Source organism: Lampetra planeri, chromosome 40 (assembly GCF_965212315.1).
Source record: "Lampetra planeri chromosome 40, kcLamPlan1.2.h2, whole genome shotgun sequence".
NCBI lineage: Eukaryota > Metazoa > Chordata > Hyperoartia > Petromyzontiformes > Petromyzontidae > Lampetra > Lampetra planeri.
In genome coordinates this window covers 4,671,223-4,687,364 of record NC_136146.1, presented here as the reverse complement: position 1 = coordinate 4,687,364, position 16,142 = coordinate 4,671,223, and the positions used below count along the sequence as shown (strand labels likewise).

The following is a 16,142-nucleotide window of genomic DNA, read 5'->3' as shown; positions in this document are numbered from 1 at the left end:
CCAACCCTGACGTCTGTATATTTGGAGTTTGCATGTTCTCTCCGTGGTCTCGTAGATTTTGTCCGGTTCCTCCGGTTTTTCCTTTCACATGTAGAATTGACGTGTGTTTAAGAGTATTTGGCTGCTGCTCTAGATGTCCATATCATAAGCCACTGCGTTGCGCTATCATGTGTGGCCAGGTCACACAGCTCAGTGGGCCTTACCTGCCTAGTATAAAAATAATCACTCCCGTCCGTCTCACGAGCAGCTCGTTTGTCCCCCACCCCTCTTCGTTTTGCAGGATGACGACGTGGACTTCCTGGCGCGCTTCTCTAAGCTGCTCAATGGCATGGGGCAGAGCCTGCTGCAGAGCGCCAGCAAGCTGGCGAAGAGCGGGGACGTCGCCAACTCTGAGCGGGCGCTGAGCGGCGCCGAGAGCAAGGTGCCCGTCGTGCTGGAGCTGCTGGCGCACGAAGACGACGACATCTCTCTCAACGTCACCACCTTCTGCTACGACTACCTGCACGCTGTCAAGCAGGTGCCGCGACTCTGCCACCTACTGGTTGTACGAACGGGTGCAGTGGTTAATGGTGCAGCGGTGCAGCTAGTTGTGCAATGGTTAACACGCGATACTCTGCACCCGGTAACCGGACCATCCGGCCACCCCCACTGCATTCGGCCAACACTAGGGTAGTGTGGTAACGTGGTAACGTACGGTCAAACAAATCCTGTGACCAGCACGGCGTTTGTGTCGTCAAGCAGTGGATTGATTGCATCGCGTATCTGCGGAACTCTCGTTTTTAAGCCGTTTTAAACTTTATTTCTAGTTTTAAACTGTGTACGTGCCCTCTGCCAACACGTGAGTGAGTAGGTACCTTACAGCCACCACGAATGTTAAAGTTAAATAGCACAACATTCTACCGTGCTTTCTAATTTCTTCTACGTGTTACTTACATTTGCAGCTTCCGTCATTGTCAGACCAGCAGAGGGCAAACGTAGAGGTAAGTGTGCATGCATTTTGAACACTGTTTTGCATTTTGTCGGCTGGACTGTTGCATGTTATCGGATTTCGGAGTCTTGGTCAATCACAGTTGCGGTTGTGTGATTTGAATGAAAAGGCCACAGTGTGTTGTTGGTGAGTGCTAGTTATTTGTTAGCTGTGCTTGTACGCCAACTGCCAACGCAGCAGCAGCAGCCGCCTCGCCAAATAATTTGCTGTAATTGTAGATGTAGTTGACCCTGGGTCTGACAGGTTTGTGTCTAAGCTTTGAGCTTTTGTTTTTCCTCCCGTAGGCGATCCTCATGGCCATCATAAAGAAGCTCGCATACGACGAAGAGTTCAACTTCGAGAATGAGGTACGGGGGCTGGGGGTCGTTTGCTCTGTGGTTGTTTGTGGTACCTCCAGAGTGCAGCGGTTGAACACCCAGGTTGACTTCATGGCTTGCTATTCATGGCCCAGGGGAAGCCCCAGTTCTGGCACGGAATCGACACCGGGGCCTGGGTCTGTGTTGGCCATGCTGCACAAGCAGTGAGCCTCTACGGCGGTGTTCTTCACTAATTTTCAGAGGAGGAGCGGGGGACACTTTCGCCGATAAGACGTCATCGGTGTTTGACAGCAGCACGATTATGGGGGGGGGGGGGTGGGTTCACATTTGTGTATTGTCAGGGGCCGCAGGTCAGGGGCCGCCAGTGGCCCGCGGGCTTTGCAATGAAGAACACTGCACTACGCACTAGCGCGCAACTTCCATTCCATTTCTTCCTTCATTCCCTGCTAACTGTGGTATCAGTGGGCCCTCACCTGGAGGAACACATTTGTAAAAGAACACATTTGCCTTAAAATGAGATTGTAGAATAGGTGACGTTCCGTGCAATGGCCCTTTGTAGATATTCCACGACACTGGTGCATCAGAACATCGCCATGCTGATGCGCACATCTCCTTCATAGATGGAAAATTAAAGGAAAGCCGCATTCGTGCGGTTTGTGGCCATGCATCCCAAACTAAGGACCATACAGTACAACCCACTGTAGTCTGGGCGCTCCTTCAACGGAGGAGTAGGAACGGCAAAACTGCACACTCTTGAAAGCCTCTTGTGACCAGCAGACCTCGACATTGTTATTTCACTCCTGAACATTGCCATAAGCAAGCATAGACATTTTTTCCCACTTGAAGGCAGTATTATTGACATGTCAGGTTCTTTGTTAATTGTGCGTTGTGCACCACTGCCAATGCAGCAGCAGCAACACCACTAAACAACGTTGTCAATTCGAGGCCTCGGTGCATGCACGGTTCGCTAAACTAACTTTTTATTTTATCAGGTCAGGCCCGCTGAGCTCTATAGGTTTTTTTCAGAAGTGACCTGTCCACAAATGATAGCAACAAAGTGGTTTGTCACGTGGAAATTTATAGCAACCAAATACTCTAAACGCATGTTTCTAAGTGTGGAGGGGGGAAAAATAACGGAGGCCCCGGAAAAAAATCCGCTCGACCACGGGGAGAACACGCAAACTTCGAATAAACAGCAGCCGTCAGTCATGGTTGGGAGCGAAGCCATGGCCTCCTGTATCGTGTGGCGTGTGTGACCTGTGGTGGCGCAGGGAGAGGAGGAGGCCATGTTCATGGAGTACCGCAAGCAGCTCAAGCTCTTGCTGGACAAGCTGGCGCAGGTGGCACCGGAGCTGCTGGTGATCACCGTGCACCGCGTGGTCACCGCCACCCTGCAGTAAGCGCACCGACCGTGCCACCGTCTCGCCGTGTCTTCCCACCCGTCTCGCGATGCGGCGATCCGTTTGGCCCCCGTGCTCGTGAACCGATTTTCGTCGTTCCGTCTCCTAGCGGCGATCTTGCTCGTAGTCTCAGCCACCGGATTCTGTACCCATGGGCCGCCATCTGTACCCCGGATGGCGTATCTGTCGAGAGGGCTGCGCTGGGTTGGGGGGGGGTGGTGGGGGTGGAATTTGCTGGTGCCCTCCTCATGTCTCGTTGGTCTCGTGTTTTTTTGGCGTGGACAGGAACTGGAAGGAGGCCAAGTTCCTGGAGGTGGAGGTGGCCCTGCGGCTGCTCTACATGCTGGGCGAGGCGATCCCCGTGTCGCAGGGCGTCCACTTCTCGGGGGACCCGGCCAAGGCCTCGGCCATGCAGGAGATGATGCGCATTGTACGTCCCCCTGTCCCCTGGCGCTCACGGCCACCATGCGAGCCCAATACGAACCCGAGCCCCCTGGAGGTGCCCCCCCCCCCCCCCCCCCCCCCGTGCCTGTCTCCTCGCTACGGGCGAGTTGTTGTTTTACGAGCAGGGCGGCAGGGTTGGCGCAGTGGTTGTAGCTAAACACCCGTGTGTCGCTCAAGTGTTCTACAACAAGGGCGCTGGGTTTGATTGCCGTCATAGGCGCACCGTTCTGCGTACAGTTTGTACGTTCTCTCCAAAAAAAGCGAATATTGGCCCAAACATCCCAATACAGAAAAAATACCTGCAAATTACTGAAATGGGATTACACACGGCAACAACAACATCGACCTCCTATTGCGAAAACCTGGGTCAGGGGCCCTTCGTGTAAAAGAGTCTCGAGACTCGGCGAGGCTTTCCTAGGCAAACGGGCAAAATAAAAACACGACAACGCTAGAACAGTTCTCTACAGCCGGTGGGCATCGATTGCTGTCTTGGGGGCTGCCCTGTTGCGGTGACCGACGGGAACCGATTTGCCGGCGTGCCCCCCCCCACCCCCCTTGCAGATGGTCACGTCGGGAGTGAGTCACTACGCGCACCCGGCCGTCACCCTGCAGTTCTTCGAGACGGTGGTCCGCTACGACAAGTTCTTCTCCTTGGAGCCGCAACACATCCCCGAGGTTCTGGTAAGAACCTGTGCGGCTGTGTGCTTGCGGGAGCGGTGGTGTTCTTGTTAATGCGCTGCGCTGCAGACCCGGTGGCACGAGTTTGAGTCCCACTCGCGGCCAACGCTGGTGACGATTATCTGAACCGTTCCTGGGCCTCCCCCAGGTCAATTCAGCCTCGAATGAGTACTTGGTGCAGTGTATAAACATTGCCACTGGGGAGACAAAGGTGGCCGGGTGTGGTGCTGGCCACCCACCCCCTCGTGTGCCATGCTGGCCTTCATTGGTGCTCGCTAACAACACTTGCCCTTACAGTCTGTTAAGGCTATGGGGGGGGGGGGGGATCTTTGTCTTTTTGGGTGTCGTTTTTTAAATGGCGTGGCAAGGGCTGGAGAAGAGATGGACTGATGTGGTACGGGAGGATGTGAAGTCGAGGTGGACATTTCTTTATTATTGGCAAGTGCCCAACATGTTTTGTAGCTGGGTGCATGAGAAACACAGCTCCCCTACTGTGTTCGTGTGGGTAAGTGGTCACTGGAGGTGACCTCACGAGAAGGTCTGCACATCCTCCTTCCACAAGGCCCTTCTCAAACACCAAGTGATGCGCTGCTCTTGCAAAGTTTTGAATGACTGTGGCACCACGTGACGTGGATATGACGCCGACGGAATACCATTTTTCAAGAAAAGTACTGAATGAAAATGAATGAAATTATTTCATGAATTTGCGACGTGTCCTCTGCCAAAAGGATCCGATGGCAGCTGCGCGATACGGCGCCGCGATGCGATCTCGCGACGCAGCGCGATCGGGACGACAGTGCGGGCGCGCGATTTGTCAACGCGACGTTGCGTGCGCCTTGCCCTGCAAAGCGCACCCTCCCGATATTTTGCACGATTGGCTGCGTACGGCGCGAAAGAAGTTATACTTGCGTACAAAAAGCGACGACGTCCCCCCCCCACCTTCCCACACAGATGGCGTTCCTTGACGGTCGGGGTCTCCGACACGGCAGCCTGAAGGTGCGCAGCCGCTGTTCCTACCTGCTCTCCCGCTTCGTCAAGGTGCTCAGGTGAGGCCCCGCGTGGCACCGCGGCATTCCTGGTTGGTGACGTCCAAGGTGCGGCCCTCCCCTCCCCCCCCCCCCCCGCACGTTCGCGGCGTCCGGGTCGCCGTCTGCGTGGACCTCGTTGCCGCTTGCTGCTCCGCGATTTGTCTCTAGACTCCGTCGGCCCGAGATGGAAGTGTTCTTGAAAGCTGTGACCACGGCAACGTTTTTGCCTTTTGTGCTGTAGGAATGCCACGAATAGAAACGTTTTTTGATGACTCTGTACCTAAAGCATGTTAAATGAACGAGGCGAAGACCGTTGTAGCGGTTTATTTTCATCGTCCGTTACTTGTGACATAATCGAACGTAGCTTGCCAAGCGCCGCTCGACGTCATCCCGTTGTACGGCTCTGAACGCGACGACTTTATCACAAATTCCCTACCCGGAAGATGAATGCGGCGCGTTTGGGAGGCAAGCGTGACGTAATCCACGCGTACGCATGGTTTTAGTTGCTCGGTTCTGGTTGTTGTTGTTGGCAGGATTATTGATTTGGGTTGTTTCCCATCCCTTGTGTTCGCAGCAAACACATCTTCCCATTCATGGAGGAGATCTTGACTCGTGTGCAGGACCTCCTCACCCTCACGCCAAGGGTATGTGTCCGCCTCCGTGTTGCTGCTTCGCATTTTTAAGAACGGGGACACCGCAGCAGTGGGTGGTGGGGTCAGTCGTTGGGGGTGGGGTAGCTTCACAGCGATCCAAACCCCTCTCTGATCAGCGGAATCATATCCAGAGTTCCATCGGCCTTTGGGGGCCATTCTGGAACTATCAACCAATGCTGGAAGTCTCTTTCAAGGGACGCCCTTTGCCGGCCCGTGTGTCCATATCCTGCCGTCTGTCGCGCCCTCCCGCTGCCCGCCCAGGAGAACGGTCTGCACGGGCTGCTGAGCAGCGAGGATCAGCTGTTCATCTACGAGATGGCGGGCGCCCTGATCGTGAGCAGCGAGACGCCGGCCGAGCGCAAGGCGCTGCTCATGGGGAACCTGCTGCTGCCGCTGACCCAGGCCTTCCCGGGCCTGCTCGCCAAGCTGCTGCACGAGCCCGACCAGGAGCGCCAGGCGGCCATCGCCGACTGCCTTAGCCACGCGGTCGGCTTTGTCAGGTGATGCCCCCCCCCACCCCACCAACCGTTGCACCCCCCCTACCATTAAATCATTCTATTGTCACTGTTTTTTTACGTTAAGTACCTTGAGTGAAGGCGCTCTATCATTTATGAGATTGTTAACCGCAACTTATGTGTTGATCTCCCTGAACGATCTTCCCCCTTGTCTCTCGTTATCTCCGCCCTTCTCCACCCCCCGCCACCCGCCCATCATCGTCTCCTCGTCCTCGCAGCCGCACGAGCAAGGCGTTCAGCAGCAAGCAGACGGTGCGCCAGTGCGGCTGCGCCGACGTCTACCTGCAGTGCCTGCGGCTCTTCCTGCCGGCGCTCGGCTGCCCCGTGCAGCGCGAGGCTCTGCGCGGCGCCGTGCGCACCTACCTGCACCGCATGGTCGTGTGCCTGGAGGAGGAGGTGCTGCCCTTCCTCCCCGAGGCGCTGCAGGCTTCGCTGCGCGACTGCGAGCCGCGCGACATCCAGGAGCTCATCCCGCTCCTCAACCAGGTCATCGGCAAGTTCAAGGTGCGGCGAGTTTGTGCCGGACGGCGGTGGGCGGGTGGTGTGGCAGGCTAGGGCGGCGGAGAGTCTACTCGTGAAAGCCACGTTGTACAGCTGCCTCATCCAGCAGTGGGGTGGCATGCAACGTCTCGGAGCTCGTCCCGCTGCTAGACTTGCGTCGACTCGGATCGTCACTGCAAGCTCAATCTGCTTGCGGTGAATCGGTAGCAGCGGCCGTTGGCATAGCCGAGACAATTTATAGGCTTATTCCACACCGTACTGGAGTGGACAAGCGCACAAATCTGGCCTGATGAAGCTGGTTGTAATTACTGGTGAAACGTCGTACTCGGATTGTAAATGTTGTGGCTTTGCTCTCCAACACACCGGTGTGCTGTACTCGTGACGAATTGGCACGTTCTATTTACGTGACACACCTTACTAGTTGGCTGTGTCGGGTGGTGGGTTTAACGACACATTTACGCGATCTAACCCAAAAAAACCTGCACACAGCCCTTTTCCAATTCACTGCTCGATGTTTGTAACGAGTTGTGTGACCGTACTGCGCCACGCTGGTTATCACGCGTTGGTGAAGGCGGGCAGCATGGCTGTTGGGAGCATAGCACAGTAAAACATTGCCCTGTACAGCTAAACCACGTGTGGCCGTCGAGCCTACAACAGACGTACTGAAACGCACCTCTCCCATCTCCCCCCCCCGCCACCCCCCCTCTCCGCCCACAGGCCCAGATAGTTCCGTTTCTGCAGCAGGTGTTTGTGCCGCTTGTGACGACGGTGTTCGAGGTGCTGGCGCGGCCCGCCGAGGAGAACGACCAGTCGGCGGCGCTGGACCGCCAGGCGCTGCGCCGCAACTACTTCCAGTTCATCTACTGCATCGTGAGCAGCGGCGTGGCTGACGTCATCTCCAGCCAAGGTGCGTCGACCACGCGGCGCCACCGCCGCTGCTGGGGGCCCCACGAGCCGTTCTACCGGGGCTGGCCGTGCGGCCGGGGGGGTGGGAGGCGCCGTGCCGAGAGGCTGCCCTTCAATGCGGTGTTATTAAACCGGGGTTCTCGCGCGTCGCGAGTTGACGCTTTCAGCCGGGTTGCCGATAACATCGTAGTCCCAGGTGTGGGTGATTTTCAATCGCTTTTCGCAGAATGTTCAAGCTGTGAGAATTAATTGGCTAGAGGTGTGGGGGAGGAGCGCTGCGCCGACTCGCCCAGGGTGGGCAACAACGGTAGTGTCGTCAATCCCACCCCAACCTTCGTCCGGTGTCGTCGTTTATGCCATCGATGGGCAGATGACGATGCTACGGTTGAACCCTTGTGAAGCGGTAATGGATCGGTTGCAGTTGTCGACGGTTGCAGTTGTTTGAGATGAACCCCGCATTACGCAATCGCGTCGTCGTCCGTCGAGCAGCGCGTCGCTGGACCCCGCGATGCGAGCCATGGGTTTCGTTCTCCGCTCTGTCCATCCTCGCAGGATCGGCTCAGATGGAGCAGGTGCTCGTCACGGTGATCCAGGGCGCCGTGGAATTTCCTGATCCCGTCGCCCAGAAGATCTGCTTCAACATCCTCTCCAAGCTCGTTGAGCTGTGGGGTGAGTTACCTTGTGTGCGGTGAGCAGCCTGCTTATTGTGCGGTGGTGGCGAGATGTTAACTACCTCGCCTGCTATACAGGAGGGCATGGGTTCGACCCCGACCCTGACGCCTGCTGTATATTCGGAGTTTGCGTGTTCCCTCTCGCCGTGGCCGTGTGGATTTTTCTCTGGGTCCTCCGGGTTTTCCCCTCCACATTTAGAATCGATGTGCGTTTAGAGTATTTGGCTGCTGTGCATTTCCACACGATGAGCCACTTCGTTGAGCTATAATTTTTGGCCAGGCAGCTTCTGAAAAAGAGCTCTATAGGCTCAGTGAGCCTTACCTGTTAAAATAAAAATAGTTTAGTTGTGTTGTGAACTGCCTGCTGTGTTGTACAATGTGTGGTGAGCGGTATTGGAAACGTGGTGAGCTGCGGAACGAGTTGACTTCTGGAAGTTTACCTGCTGAGAAAAGTTCCGCGTGTCCTGTTTGGCCGGTGGAGTGGAAAATGGCAGCGTCTGCGTGGTGCGTCTGCGTGGTGCGTCTGCGTGGTGCGTCTGCCCGTTGACATCACGCAGGCGGCAAAGACGGCTTGCCTGGCTTCGGGGACTTCATGTACAAGAGCATCGTCCCAGCGTGCTTCATGGCACCACTCAAGCCCACCTTCGATCTGATGGACGCTCAGACCATATTGGTACGTCGTCATCGGAGCTTATGACCAAACCTCGCCATTGTCCAAATTGCCGAACTACCTCCAGATCGCCTAACGCTATTACCAAATCGCCTTGCTATTGACAAAATCACCTCGCCCTACAAAGCAAATCACCTAGCCCTATGGCAAAAAATAAAAATCGCCTTGCCTCTAACCAACTCGTATAGCGAGTGAAATCCGGGGTGCAGTTGCTGGCGTTTAAACGTTGGAATTTGTTTCCGTTTTTATCCGTGCACAGGCTCTTGCGGAGTGCGCCTCCACGCTGAAGATAATTCTTCAGAAACGGGTAAGTGGAGTTGAGACATCTCCCACACTGACGCGCTCGTGTTCTGGATCGTCTGTCTCGCCGCGTAATGGGCACCACGGTTGCGAGATGTTAACTACCTCACCTGGTATACAGGAGGTTGTGGGTTTGATCCCGTCCTTGACGCGCGTATGTTTGAAGTTTTGCTTGTTCTCCCCGTGGTCGCGTGGATTTTTCTCTGGGTCCTCCGGTTTTTCCCTCCACATTTAGAAACAACATGCATGGAGGATTTTGCTGCTATAAATGTTCACATGATAAGCCACTGTGAGCTATCATTTATGGTCAGGTTGCTTCTGAAAAAGAGCTATATAGCTCAGTGGGCCTTACCTGGTAACATAAAACGTTTATAGTTTAATTTATAGTTGGTGTGCGCCATTCTCTTACCCATGCACGCACCGCACGTTTGGGCTGGTACTGGATTCCATCGCTCCACGCAGCAGGAGTAGTAGTTGCGCTCAAAAGGGGCTCACGAAGTGAAACCGCACTGGGAAGATGGGCTGCCCTGCCGAGTAGTGTGTGTGTGGTACACGACATTGTGCGCGTGTGGACAATGTTGTCCCACGTCCGACCGCATAGCCGCACGCAGAGTGAATTCGAACCATCTACGATTTCATCATCACGGTTGGATATGTACTGCGCGAAAGAAGTTCCTCATGCGTCCGTTATCTTTGCTCCTCTGTGCAGGGCCCCGAGTTGACTCACTTTCTGCAGCGCGAATACCTCCCCACCCTGTCCCTGGCTCCGGAGGTCACCGAGGTAACGGCACCCGACGGGGCCCTCCCTTCCCCCCCCGGCCGCCCGAGTCTCCTGGGGAATTAATTTTGTAAATGACTGCCGATGAGACGCTGTGTGTCGAAACCGGGCCAGTTTTACTCGCACGGAATCAGTGCAGCTGAAACGATGCACTCCCAGAAGGCCGTGGGGCCGATGGGTTGTGTGGAATGATGGATATGTGGAGGAGACCTTGCCTGCTAATCTGATTTAATGTACCAGAACTATTTTATAATTTTACTTTTAATGAGAGTAGTAATATTTTTGAAGATTGAAGGATTTTGTAGCTCTGGAACTATACATAACTCGATGGGTCTGTAACTGGATCATCTATGCAATTCAATGGATCTCCTTTGTAAATCTGGATCGTAATGTAACTCTGGATACCGGTGTAACTGGATATATATGGAACTGTAATAGCAGTGTCCTGTAACTGCCGGCGGTCCCAAGAGCCGTTGGCTCAACGAGGCCTCGTCAGCTGAGATGATGACCGAGTATGAAAAGCCCACGTGGGGAGTGCAGTTGTGAAGGCTTGTTCTTTAACCAGCTGCCTCTTCTCCCCCCCCACAGGAGTTCTGCCAAGCACTGGAGCAGGCAGACCTTAAAGTGTTCAAAAACTATCTCAAGGTGAGTGAGTGATCGTTAATTTAAAACCCCGTGTTTAATCCATTGTGCGACCATGCTCCACGACGCTGGTCGATGCCGGGTGGCATAATTCGGTGCCCTGTGTGCACGCGGCCGTGAACCACCACCGGGGGCCTGAGTTCGATTCCTCGCCACGGGGAACATCGCTGGCTCGGCGATGTCTGAACCGCTCGGTCCCCGAGATCCTTCCCCTCAGTTGAAAACCTGCTCTGACCGGCGTGGTGAAGTATGGTCATCGGACAAACCCCCAATGGCGACATTACGTGCGGGGAGGCCTCGATTTCAGCAGTGGATTGATCATGGCTGGTGATGATCGATTTAACGAATAGTTTCAAAGTGACGCCCCAATATGTATTTTTAGGACTATTCACTAAAATCGCCTACATTTATGCAAACGCACCCTTTGTGCGGCGTTCAAATCCTTACCCACGTGGCTTTTCGCAGCCACTATTCTACGATTTGCTCATTTTGACCGTGGCGACGATTCACCTTTTTGCGTGGTGGTGAAGGGTTTCCTAACGACGCAAATTCCAATCGGGACAATTCTGCGGCCTAACCCAGCCCAAAAAGGCAAATGTGAATCTCAAATCTGTGTCTTATCATCTCCGGTCACAGCTGATCGACCCGTGGTGTGTGGGTGTGCGTGTTACCCCACTGCTCTCTCTCTCCAGGCTTTCTTCCAACGTGCCAAGTCATGACAGTTGAAGATTCAGGGTGGGGGTGGGGTGGGGGTGGGGGTGGCTGTGGGCTGAGTGACGGAGTCTTCGCTGAACTCGATTGTCAACGACCGGATGGACTTTTCCTGGAATATTGACGACGGCCAGAAGGGTTGAAAGTTTGAGATTGGGGTTATTAAGGGGGGGGGCGGGGTGGGTGGGGGGAGGGGGGGCAAGGGGGTAGTACAAACAACAAAATCTCAAGATCTTTGCAGGAAGAATTTTTGTCTGTGCATAGCAACGTTTTACTTGCGGACTATATTTGTAAATAATAATTATAACGGTCGAAACCCCTAGTGTTCATTGTTTTAATAATGTACAAACTGTCGTACTGGAAAACGTGATGCGGCTGCATCGATTGTCGTATCGGGGATGGCTCTGTGCGCTCGCGCCGGGCCAAGCGGTCTTTTCTCAACCGCGACGTTCAGTTCGAAGGTCAACCTGCCCCCCCCACTCCGCCCCCCCCTCTTGCGTTGCTGATGTATTTAGCATTTCCTCTTCACTTGGCAAAAGCCCGAAGCCTTCACGGGGAACTGGTGTCACCACACGAGGATGAGCCGGTGGTTGTGAACGCTTGTCGACAGGAGACTCCTCCTGGTTCGTTGCCGACGGAATTCCTCCGCCGGCACCGCCACCGCCCCCCCCCCCCACCAACCAACATGAGTGGCGCGTCCAGTGAGGAGTTGCCAAGCAGTTGCAGTCAGAAAACTTGATAACCCACGTGAGGAAAGGTCTCCGTTGTGCAGAAGTTAGCACCAATAGTATTGAAATGCATTCCGATAAGGTTAGCATTTGGTTATCTTTAATATATATATACAAATATATAGTTTATGTATTTTGGTTCTATCAAGTTTTTTTTTTGTTCCAGGTTGGCTATCCGATTTATTTTTGAGTCGCACGGTTGGCTACGTGCGGTGCGCAAGAAGTTCTCCATGCGTACGTTTGTGTATTCGTTATTTTGGTTTTATATTCTTAGGTTTTTTCGGTAAAGTCACGTAGGTAAGAAATTAAAATTAATAAAAATAAAATAAAAATCACGACGTTTCGGAGGCAACACAAGCTTCCGTCTTCAGGTGTTGCCTCCGAAACGTCGTGATTTTTATTTTATTTTACTTTTATTAATTATTTTTTTTTACCTACGTGACTTTACCGAAAAAACCTTTGTAGCTAATGTTTATTGACAAACTCTTTGTGGCAAGGTCTCCAACAAAAGGGTTTTTAAAATAAATGAATTTAAAATATTCGTTGGGTAAAATCCCGTAGACAGAACAATAAAATATCTACGTGACTTTACCGAAAGATTCAAAGAATATGAATTCCTGCAGTCACGAAAGCTTTAAGTCAAGATTGAATTAAAAATCTGCGGGTCGTTCGTAAATTGGGTTCTAGTGCGATGATTGCAGCCACTCGTAGTCACCGTTTTTACCGCGATGTAAAAGCTTCTTGCATCAAATTGTGTCCCTAAATATAATTTATTTGGAAGGGGGTGTGGCATGCAATGAATAACCCTTATACCCCCCCCCCCTCTTTTTATAAAATCTAAAACCATTGTGGGGTGGGTGGTGCAGTGGGCGGCACGCTCGGTTCACTGGTCGGGCCAGATATTGGTACCACCCCTAAGGTAGCAAAACCTTTTCGTTGTCCAGATTTATTGACATGGCTAACGAGTGAATAATCTTCACCCCCACGTCAAGTGGTTCTCACGATTCACTTCATGAGCCACCTGGGTTGGAACCGCCAAGTCAATGAACCTGGTGAGGTGACCCAAGTTCAATTCGAGGCTGCAATTCCCATAGGTAGCAAGTGCTGTCATCTGTATGGCATCAGATGTGTGTTAAAAGTGACCACATTTTGTCCCAAAGTTCATAGATCTCACCAGCCTGATAGGAACTCGGAATCGAGTTACATAATACATGGGTCTTCTTGGTTCTTTCGGTAAAATCACGTAGAAGGGAAGTAATAAAATAATAAAAATAAAACATAATAAAATACAATTATTATATAAAATATTATTATGTTTTATTTTTATTATTTTATTACTTCCTTTCTACGTGACTTTACCGAAATAACCAAGAAGATGAATCCCTGCAGTCACGAAAGCTTTAAATCGAAATATAATACATGGGCTCGTAACAACCACTCCAGCACCCAAAAACACTGCTAATCTCTCGGTATTTCAATAACGTCAAAGTATCAACCAGTGTCTCGGATTAACACTCGATGGTCACAGCAATTCAATAATTCAAAGATGAAAAAAACCCCAACGTCGCGTGCGTGACAAAGGCAACTTATCTCGGCGTTCTGGGTTTCGACGAAGAGGAGGCTGCAAGTGTTTCCTCCAGTGAGATGGTGAATTTAGAAGGTGATTGGTGTGAAGTGGTCGAGCATAGACCCGGGGTCGGCAGCCTGTGGCTCTTAAGAGACTGCTTCGTGACGTCTTTGATAGAGGACCACCGTATTTGGTGCGCGTTGCGGCTCTTGAAATAGAAACCTTATGGCGGCACCCCAGGGTCCCGAATAAACGGAAGTCAAAATCGTAATGCATTTTTTGGCGACTCCGTCCCACCGCGCACATAAACGCTGCGACCCACCATCATTCTGTTGTCGTGTCGTCCAAGCACAGCGAGGGCGAATGTGCAGAAGAAACAAAACTTTGATTATCGCATCGTGGAGAGCACGTCGAGAGGAATAGATTGCCGTATCGTTCGCCTTCAACAGACATTAAATTACGTCGTAGCAGTGTATGAGAGCCGGGGGCTTATGGGACCCCGCCATAAGGTTCATTTGTCGTTTTTAACCGAATTCGTGGGGGGGGGGGGGGGGGGGAGGATAAAAAATAATTCTCATTTTGGTTACCGACCACTGGCATAGACCCTGCAGGGGCATGGCGAGATCGACTTTCAATGCGAGAAATCCCTTAAAGCGACAATCCAAGTGATGTCGGTGTTTAACGCGTCGTCTTTTACGATCAATTATGGCCATCGTATGATGAAGCTGGTTGTATCTAACGGTGAAACGTCGTACTCGAGTTTGTAAATGTTGTGGGTTTCCTGTTTTCAAACACACCGATGTGCTGAACTTGTAACCAATTACATTTTGTTTACGTGACAAACCTTATTGGCTGTGGCGGGTTTAACGACTTACATTTATGCGATTTAACCCAAAAAAAAACTCTTGCGGATCCCCGAGTGTCACCGGTCTCTGCTGATTCAGCTGTCACCGCTCTGGCCCCACCTGTGCCGAGGGACAGCCGCGTGCACGGCGTCTGCCAGCTCGCAGTTGCATCCCGGCGTCACCGCACAGAGAATCCTCGGACTCACTCGGTCAATCACGCGGTGACCACGCCAGGGTCGCCTTGACGCTCGGCTTGCACCGCCAAACAAAAGCCAACCTCGTTCTGCGCAAAATGTACGCGCCACACTATCGAGCAAGCGCCGTGACTGGCGACGCCGCGATTCAACACGACGGAGCATCTCTGCTCTTAAATGTGCTCGAAAGCAGCAAGGTTGGAGCTCGGAGCTGTGTGCTGGGAGGGAGGGGGTTGAGGCACAAGCGTTGCTACCAATTGCACGCGCTTCGTGAAGGGAACATTCAACAAATGCATCGTTGCGCAACCCTTGGTGATCCACGCGGCGAGTACTGCCTGCAGGGGGTCTGCGAGGAAATAAAAATAACCTCCTTGCCAAAGGACATGTAACATTTTCAAATGACTCGTGGTGTGTGGTGGGCCGTGAGATGTTTGGAGGTTGAAATCGCCTGCATGGCACTACCACTCGTGTCTGTGGCGCTGTCCCGCATACCCAACCACTCACGCCACCCCCCCCCAGGCAAGACACTAATTATTATTAACTTGAGCCGACACAGGATCGGCAAGTCTATTTCCACCCCAAATGTTTCCCATGAACGTGGAGATCTGGGACAGCGCAGATTGTTGGGCTGTCCCCTAGTGGTGACATCCCAGACGAGCCCCCACTTACAAGTGACCACCCAGTGGGTTTGTGATGTGTGAATGCAATCCTGCAGCAATCTTTCAGCAATCCCGGCGGTACAGATTGGGTTGTGTAGAAGGGACTCTTGTCAATTCGTGAGTGTTTATGCACGGTCGGAGGAAACCTACAGGTTGGCAAGCGCATCCCCGCGATCTTATTTATAGAGCGCCTAATGATTAAAGGCACTTAACGTAATTTAAAACGTGGCAAAAGCGAGTGATTTCAGATGGCAGCGGCGTGCAAGGACTGGGGGGTTGGGAGGGTGGAAGCGATGGGCTGATGTCAAAGACTTCCATTCTCGTCTGTGGTGTCTGAGCCGCCCTTCCGCTCCTCTCTGCCGACAGTGGTGGAGTGTCGGCAACGGTTCAAACGTTGCCCCACGCCTTTTGCTGCCGCCACCTGTAGGCGAAGCAAAAGTCCAAGTAATGTGATGCATTGCGGTTTAATTGAGCACAGGGGCACGGGGGTGGTTCCGTGCGCTGCGCAACCAACGACTCGGAATTCCCAGCCGGTGTCTCCCCCACTCCCCCGGGTGTTGAGTAAAACGAACCGGGGCGGACAAGTCCAGAGATCAGCTGGCAGAGAGGGAGGATTTGTCCAAATGCGCTCTGCAAAAAAGCCTTGACGGAAAGACGCGAGTGGTGTTCGCTGCATGCTTCCATATTTTGTTTTTAAATGTCCGCGTGTCGGTATTCAAACTAAAATGCATCCACAATGCGACGCTTTTTTGTTCACAACCCCCCTGGAGTTTGAACGGACGCTGAAAAACGGCGCGGTCTCTCCTGGTGCATTTCACAGTCGCTGTATTTTTAAAGTGACCATTGCTTTTTCTCAGAATGAGACCAAGCTGCGCATTGAGGCTATAAGAGTTAAAAAAAAAACGGTCCTCTTAATTTGTGGGTTTAAAAAAAAAATGCACCCCTTG

At 52.7% G+C, this 16,142-nt stretch overlaps 1 protein-coding gene across 2 annotated transcripts in view; it reads left to right on the top strand.

Annotated features, from left to right (window-relative positions):
* The window catches only part of XPOT (exportin for tRNA), a 28,363-nt gene extending 13,438 nt beyond the window's left edge, over nt 1-14,925 (top strand). For both annotated transcript variants that reach the window (XM_078612959.1, XM_078612960.1), the window contains exons 9-25: nt 281-517; nt 942-980; nt 1,273-1,335; nt 2,577-2,701; nt 2,991-3,135; nt 3,711-3,830; nt 4,779-4,873; nt 5,430-5,499; nt 5,770-6,008; nt 6,242-6,527; nt 7,242-7,431; nt 7,983-8,099; nt 8,659-8,774; nt 9,031-9,078; nt 9,781-9,852; nt 10,438-10,494; nt 11,184-14,925. In XM_078612959.1, the coding sequence (XP_078469085.1) occupies nt 281-517; nt 942-980; nt 1,273-1,335; nt 2,577-2,701; nt 2,991-3,135; nt 3,711-3,830; nt 4,779-4,873; nt 5,430-5,499; nt 5,770-6,008; nt 6,242-6,527; nt 7,242-7,431; nt 7,983-8,099; nt 8,659-8,774; nt 9,031-9,078; nt 9,781-9,852; nt 10,438-10,494; nt 11,184-11,210 (2,046 nt within the window). In that variant the 3' untranslated portion in view covers nt 11,211-14,925. The remainder of the gene's footprint in view (nt 1-280; nt 518-941; nt 981-1,272; nt 1,336-2,576; nt 2,702-2,990; nt 3,136-3,710; nt 3,831-4,778; nt 4,874-5,429; nt 5,500-5,769; nt 6,009-6,241; nt 6,528-7,241; nt 7,432-7,982; nt 8,100-8,658; nt 8,775-9,030; nt 9,079-9,780; nt 9,853-10,437; nt 10,495-11,183) is intronic.
* The last annotated feature ends 1,217 nt before the right edge of the window (nt 14,926-16,142 follow it).